This window comes from Astatotilapia calliptera, chromosome 16, assembly GCF_900246225.1.
Source record: "Astatotilapia calliptera chromosome 16, fAstCal1.2, whole genome shotgun sequence".
Classification (NCBI taxonomy): domain Eukaryota; kingdom Metazoa; phylum Chordata; class Actinopteri; order Cichliformes; family Cichlidae; genus Astatotilapia; species Astatotilapia calliptera.
The window spans coordinates 25103776-25111953 of record NC_039317.1 but is presented as its reverse complement, the minus strand read 5'-3'; the positions used below and the strand labels follow the sequence as shown (position 1 = coordinate 25111953).

Here is an 8178-nt window from a genome sequence, read left to right as displayed (position 1 = left end):
TTCCTTCTGCGTCCCCTTTCTCCAGCCTGAGAACGTGTTGCTTTCTCTCATCCACCTGCTAATGTTACTGAATCTGTGGAAGCTCCGCGATAGCCACCACACGAAGTAACGAGTAACGACCCTATCTAAATCCCAGTAACGACTAACGCGTTCCTGATTTTGGCATAATAACTAGTTACCGTGCTCGTTACCACAATAATAACGTAGTTACTGTAACGCGTTACTTAATAACGCGTTAGTCCCAACACTGCTGACAAGGGTCAAAAATGTGTAATTTACATAATAGGGACCTGAACTGATTTTCAACAATTTTTTCTAGTAATATACTTAAAAAATGGCCATTTTGAAACAGGTCAATAATTACTAGTGGAGCTAGGATCAAGATTCTGTTTCTTTTAATAGAATAATAGAAGTGAGCTGAATAACCAGAGGAGACCCAATACTAAGCGCTGTAGCCGATTAGCTATGGCTTGGCGAAATTCTTCCCCCTCGTGCTCCAGCCATAAGTTGATTAATCTATCCACCGAGTAAATGATATCCTCCCAGAGGTTCTCGGGCGGGTCGAATGCTCCTGGGTCCATTGTGGCTGGTTCATACTGTCACATCCGCAGTGGCAGACGAGTGGAGGTTGGAAGTAGGATCCAAGATGCAAGCGCTGGCTTTGATGAGAGTGAGCTTTATTGAGATGGTGATAGAACAAACAACAAAGGAGGTAAACTGAACAAACTCACATAAGACAAGGACCTTCAGAATAAAACAGGAAACAAAAAGACACAGGACCAGACAAGACACACGAGCAGACACAGTGACACCATGTACAGACAGAGGGAACATAGGCAGGCATAAAACAAAACTCTTAACACATAGCAAACCTAAACAAAAGACATAGCAGAATATTTTGTAGGTCTGTGTCCCTCGTCGGTGTTTCTAGTTTCACTCCCCTTGTCTCGTTATGTCCAATTACTCCCAGCCGTGCCTCCCTCCTGTTTCCCATTCCCTGATTGACCTGTGTGTATTTAAGCCCTGTGTTTTCTCATGTGCATTGCTGGTTCGTCTGGGTATCTCCCTCCGTCATCTCTGGTTGTCTTTCTATGTCTCCCTGCATCTCCATGCGTCTCTAAGTTTCAGGTTTGTTCTGAGTCGTCATATATATCTATATCTATCTATCGATCTATCGATATATCTATATATATATATCGATATATCTATATATATCTCTCTCTGATCCATCTCATTGACTGTATGATATTAAGCAGAAAATAGGAAAGTCAAGTTAGATTTTTTTTTCATTTGTGCTGGCTGCTTGGAAAATGTTGCAGCTTTAAAATACATGTATTTTGTAATAATATTGTTCTGGTACCTCTTGATATGTGTGGCCAACACAGTCCTTATTGTGGTCATACATGTGGACAGAAGACTGCATGAGCCAATGTATATACTGCTCAGCAATTTATGCGAGAATGAAATAAATGGCAGCACATCACTGTATCCTTTTCTGCTCTCACAGATGTTTTCAGACAGTCATGAAGTGACCCTGCCATGGTGTTTTCTGCAGATGTGTTGTTTATACACAGGTGCACCGGCTGAGTTTAACAGCCATGGCCAATGACAGATATGTCTCAATCTGTCATCCATTACACTATAATGTCATTATGAAGACAGAGATCATTCTGCTTGTGTGGGTTTTTTCATTTCTTATTTTCATACTCTCATTTTCATTCATCTTTAGTTTGAAGTTTTGTGGAAATATTGTTGATAATGTGTATTGTGACCACAAATTAATATATAAACTTTCATGTTCAGCTGCAGTCCAAGGCTTTATATCTATCATATTCTTTGTCATAATTTCATACCTTTCAGTCTCTTATGTGAAGATTTTGAGAGTTTGTCGAAAAACAATTCAAGAAAACAAGCAGAAAGGTGTGACTACTTGCACCCATCAGATCGTCTCTGTGTCAAACCTGTTTGTTGGGTGTATTTGTTACTCTATTGACTTCAGGTTTTTAGTTTCTCTGGTACCAGATGAAGTCCGTACAATCTTGGCTATATACCTCCTCATTTGTCAACCAATGCTCACCCCATTTATGTATGGATTTAATTTGCCAAAGATAAGGCAATCATGTCAAAGTTTTCTGTTTCTGAGAAAATAAATGTCTTTGTTCAGTAAAATACAGTCTCTGTTGTCTGGTGCAGAAACATAAAGCAACTGATTTCAGTGTCTACACACACACACTTAACACCTGATGTTCGGCCCCGGGCTGCTTTACTAATTGTGACATGAAATTATTTCATTGGTCAGTGTACATTACCTTTGGAACACCAGATGTGATATGAAAGTGGTAAGAGATTTCATCACTAAGTTTTAATTGCGGACAATGGAAATGTTGCAAGATAGTAAGTAGCACATTACATTCAGCATGCAATTATTCTCAGCTTTGCTCTTTGGCAATGGACAACATGGCAGCAATGCCACTATGTGACATGCTCAACACAAGCTCTCTAAATTTTGAGGGGACCACTAAATCAGGAGCACTGTCTACTTGTACCCCTTTAACTACACAGGCCCACTTCCTCAACAGCATACTAGGGTGTCCTGGTGCCACATGCACCCTATGGACAAATGGTGGTTTGCACAGAAGTCCATGAGCAGAACACAGTTCAGGTTCAGGTCGGGCAGGCTGTTTCTCCCATTCACACCCTTCCAAGTCACACTGTCTTTGCCAATATGAACATTGAAATCTCCCAGTTGGACAACAGATTCACCAGGTGAAGCACACACAAGGACCCCACCCAGGGACTCAAAGAAGGCCAGGTACTCTGTGTCAAGGAACAGGTTGTCCCCGACCTGAATGACAGTTCAAAGGCACACGGAACAAACCCAGCTATCCTTAGCTGCCACCCGGCATGCAGAACAACTGATACCTATGGTGCATCGTGGTATTGGGCCTACAGGAGGGTGATCCCATGTCCTTCTTCGGGCTGCACCTGGTGAAAGAGCTAAGGCTAAGGCACCTTCCCCAGGCCTGGTTCCAGTGAGGGGCCCTGGTAACTCTATCCTGGCCAGGTTAAACTGTTCTCTTGATGTTGTGCTCATAGGGGTTCCCCGCCCAACAACATAGCTCCTGAGATCCCTGGGACACACAAACCTCTCCACCACGATAAGTGATTAACAGAGGGGGCTACTGTTATCTTTTGATAAGTGTTTTTCTACTACATGTTGACAACATTTTGACTCGCTTTAGCAATTTACAATTTCAACATTTATCATAATTTTTTGACAATGTCATAAATGGTTGTTTTTTTTTAAACACACGGCAACAACTTGAAAATGACAAAGTAAATTGAGACTTTGATGAAATATACACTGTAAGCACAGGTGTACTGTGCTGATTGTCAGTTTTGCTCTCCCCGACTATGGCAAAGAATGACTCTACTTTGAGAAGGTACAAATCTCTGGATTTTATTTTTCTAATGAAATCATGCAAAATTATACACCTGGGTTGGGAAAAATAAGTGTATTTGATAGCTCCAGAACTGTCCAGCATTTTTACCTAAACTAAACTCAAACATGTTTTAAAGACAACTGGAATGAAGAGTGGCACAGATGTATAGTGAGGGTGCACTGGGAGTGTCTGGTAAAGGCCCCAACCTTTGAGATCTTCAATTTGACTTTGATGGTGTCAGGATCTCAACTTAAATGATATGGTTTTGTTGGCTTGTATATTTGACAGTTGAGTTCAGTGGGTCATAGTATAACGTAAAATTAGACTGCTGGACTGTTCAAAAAATTTTATGGTGAAATTTTAAATTTTCCTTAAGAACAAGAAAAAGGTATCTTGATTTCTTTGATGTAATAATTTTACAATGTATATTATTTAACACAAAAAAAGTGAGAAATAACTTTCAAAAGAAAAGAATGCCATTAATTGGATCTCCCCCTCCAACTCCTCCTCCTCTGTGTTGCAGCTATAAATATTAGCAGAAGCTTATTTTTGTCTTGTTCAACCTGGAAGGAAGCAGCTGAGTTTATTGTTATGTGTTCTTAATATGTAAGAATCTGTGTAATTGAATCTTAAATCGTTTAAAGTATAAAACTACTTGCTGTTTGTTTTTGATTGCTAATGTGGACATTGTACAACAGGTGCAACAGCTGCTGAGAAGGATCGTGCCTTAATCAGGTAACACGTGTGAGTAAAACAGCATTTGAACATCATAGTAGAAACGTTTCTCAGCTATATTGATGTCTGGTATTTCTTTCCATATATCTAATGAATATAACATATAATTATTACTGATCTATCTTATTCACACTGTCATATTATGGAGAAAATGGGAAACTCAAGTGAGACTGTATCATTTGTGCTGGCTGCTTATGGAAATGTGGGAGAGTTAAAACACCTTTATTTCATTATAATACTGATATGGTATTTCTCAATATGTGTGGCCAACACAGTTCTTATTGTGGTCATACGTCTGGACAGAAGACTGCATGAGCCAATGTATATACTACTTTGTAATTTATGTTTGAGTGAAATAAATGGCAGCACATCACTGTATCCTCTTTTGCTCTCACAGATGTTTTCAGACAGCCACGAGGTGACTGTGCCGTGGTGTTTTCTGCAGATGTTTTGTTTGTACACAAGTGCTTCTGTTGAGATTTGTAGTTTAGCAGCCATGGCCTATGACAGATATATCTCAATCTGTAATCCATTCACCTATAATGTTATTATGAACACAGACAGAGTTTTTTTGATGATTCTGCTTGTGTGGGTGTATTCATTTCTTAGTGTTATTTTCTCATATTCATTCATCTTCAGTTTGAAGTTTTGTGGAAATATTATTCACAGCGTGTATTGTGACCACCAATTAATAATTAGACTTTCATGTGCAGTTCCAATCCAAAGCTTTATTTCTGACATATCCTTTGCCATTGTGAGTGCTTTCATACCCTTCAGTCTCATTTCATTTTCTTACCTGAGGATTTTGAGAGTTTGTCAAAAAACATCAAAAGAAAACAAGCAGAAAGCTGTGACTACTTGCACTCCTCAGATCATCTCTGTGTCAAACCTGTGTGTCGGGTGCATTTGTTACTTTATTGACTTCAGGTTTGTAGTTTCTCGGGTACCAGATGAAGTTCGTATAATTTTGCCTATGTATGTCCTCATTTTTCAACCTATGCTCACCCCATTTATGTATGGATTTAATTTGCCAAAGATAAGGCAATCATATCAAAGGTTTCTGTTTGAGAGAAAATAAATGTCTTTGTTTAAAATGAGGCTCTTTCAGAGCATCTTTGCTCTGTAGGAGAATAACATTCAGCAGATATATTTGAATTTTAAAAAACATGCAATACTTTAAAGTAAAATTGCAAAAGCTACTTTGCAACATGTAATTCTAAACAAAGCAATTTATTAAACACTCCAAAATTGTGTCTTTTTTTAAATTTATTTTAACTACCAGGCTCAGGTCACAGTGTAACCCTCTATAGTATTGTATTGCTCTTAATCAGGAAACAAAATACTCCAAAGGCCAAAGATGTGATATTCAACCCCTTTTCATGAAGTTCCACATAGAACACAGGAACACATAGGCCTACAATCACAATACAGATTAACTCATGCATGAACATACAAACAGAACCCCAGTTATTTTGTAATGAGAAAATCAAAGAACTGGATTTCTTTGCCTAGTGCCAATTCCACACCCGCGATAATGTGGCAGCTGCATGAGGCTCTAGTTCCAAAGTGGTTGCTGCCTGTAGTAATGGTAATCCCTGAATGAGATAGTGGGCACTAAATTTCACTATATGTTTAGATTAGTTTTGGTAGGACAAGCATAGTGCAGTTATAAAATCAGCTAAAGCAAAGACTGAGGTGTGGGAGGCCATGGAATAAGACGTAGGGCCTACTGGGTGCAATCTTTGCAAAATTTAAGTTCACTCAGGAGAAGAAAACAGTCCTCTACTCAGACAGAGAATAGTGCTGGTCGGGTGCCACTTACTTTAAATTAAGATACCAAGATAGCAACAGACTCTGTGAGGGCCAATCTGCTCCACTGTGTCACTCAATTCTGGCCACACGGACAGGATTTGACCAACCTGCAGACAGCACATCATCAAACAGTGGACCGACTGTTTAGCAAACACTTCCTTTTCTTGATCTCCAAATTTTAAGAGTGGCTCTTACACAGAAAGTACTGAACTGGACAATAGCATTTTCCCCAAAAGAAAAATATGTCAAAAAATATGTCTTGTCATATATGCTTCATTCATGGTGTTACCTGTTCTGTGAATTTATACTGGTAGGGGATAATGATGGTAATTCCTTCCTTTGCCATTTTATAAATGTGAGATTGTGTCGAGCTGACACAATAGCATGAGCTGTTTATAGCATGACAGACACCAACCAGCAACAACCTTACAGCCACAGAGTTGCAGTCTTACACGCTTCTCTGCAGCTTCTCCCCTCCTGTTAACCCCCCCCCCCCCCCCCCCCCCAAAGAAAAAAAATTTCCATTGAGACTGTGTCAGCTCCCAAACAGACAAAAAACAAACTAAAAACCAGCAATAAACAACTTAAACATAAAAAATCAAAAAGAAGAACAATATAGTATCCACATCTGAACCAAAGAGTAAAACAGTTAAATGTGGATTATTATATATTAGGTGTCTCTCCTCCAAGTCTCTGTTAGTGATGCGCGAATCATGAACAAATCGTTCAATACTCGAGAATCACTTTACTGACTCACGATTCACAAGCCCAACTGACTCACTGACTCATCCCTGTTGCTGTTAGCAAACTAATTTCATTAGTAGAAATATATCTAGCTTGTAATTAAAATTGTGGAGAAAAACACCACATCCAGTATCTTAACAAAAACATTTCTGCTCTGAACTGGAAGAAAGAACCCTGAGTAGAAGCTCACATCAAGACAATAGCTCCTTGGTTCACAGTAGCATCGCTCTGCTAACATGCTAACAGCTCATTTGAGCTACTCACTCCCTCCTTTCCTGAGCTGAATCTTAGCGTAAGCGAATCACTCAGGATTCACTCACCCCTTCCCTTCCCTTGCTGAATCATAGCGCAAACGACTCACGCAGGACTCACTCACCCCCTCCCTTCCTGTGCTGAACCATAGCGCGAACAATGGGCCTTTCTCAATATGCGTATTTGTGCATACTTGCGTTTTCGTGTACTCGTGATACGTCATCAGTCGGAGACCAAGTACTGTTCCAATTCAAAGTACGCATCAAGCTGAGAACGCGAAAAAGTCCCGGATGTGTTCTCGCTCTGCCCGTTTTATCGAGCATGCATCGGTGGTGACTTGTGTGGACTTGTACAGCTAAATATCCCAGAATGCATTTCATCCAAAACTCAAACGCGGCAATGGCGGACGAGCGGGGCTAAAAACTTTTAAATATTACTCTTTCTGGGTCACAAAATAAACTTAAGTTCTTTTCAAGTGAGAATGTAGCTGTGTAAACTTCAAATACCTGCTCGATTTATCAAGATATCATATATTTCCAAATGCGCTCCGACGTTTTCGGAGACCTCTTTGACCTGCCAGCTCCATAGCAGACAGCGAGGATTATTACAGCCGGCGAGAACAGCGGATTCCCGGCACATCGTTTTCCAACCCCCTGCGGTCTTTTCGCTACTCAGGTTAAACAAACACCAAACCCCAGTAGCTGTCTATTGTATTGAGTGTCCACTAAAATAAAAATAAAAGTGTTCCAACATCTCACCTGCTTGTTTTTATTAAGGTATGTACACGTATGTACATGTACTGTCAGGGCTCTGTGTGCAGGCGGATGGAGAGGAGGATCCAAATGCGAGACTCTGAGACTGAATTGAAACTGAGAACCTTAGCTTTATTGCTGGTGATAAACGACAACGTGAACTGAACAATGACACTGAGAACTGAACACACAGGCATAATTCTGAGGGTACGACACGACACCAAGCATGGGAAAACACAGGGCTTAAATACACAGGGTAGTAATGAGGGAATGGGCCACAGAAGGGAGACACAGCTGGGGGAGATCAGAGCTAACGAGACAGGGGGAACAAAGCTGCACACACTAACCTAAGACAAAGACTTTCACAATAAAACATAAAACATGAAACACTAATAATAAACATCACTACAACAAGAGAATGAGAAAACAATCCAAAACAC

General features: G+C 40.0%; 1 protein-coding gene and 1 pseudogene across 1 annotated transcript; both read left to right on the top strand.

Annotated features, from left to right (window-relative positions):
- The first annotated feature begins 531 nt into the window (after nucleotides 1-531).
- LOC113007583 (putative gustatory receptor clone PTE01) lies at nucleotides 532-2150 on the top strand (annotated as a pseudogene).
- A 2170-nt stretch (nucleotides 2151-4320) lies between these two features.
- Nucleotides 4321-5256, top strand: LOC113007344 (olfactory receptor 4D1-like). Its single transcript, XM_026143791.1, has one exon. The coding sequence runs from the start codon at nucleotides 4321-4323 to the stop codon at nucleotides 5254-5256; it is 936 nt and encodes a 311-aa protein (XP_025999576.1).
- Nucleotides 5257-8178: the final 2922 nt, after the last annotated feature.

Excerpts from the sequence above, each read along its gene's own strand:
- LOC113007344 (XM_026143791.1), top strand. The coding sequence starts at position 4,321 with ATGGAGAAAATGGGAAACTCAAGTGAGACTGTATCATTTGTGCTGGCT.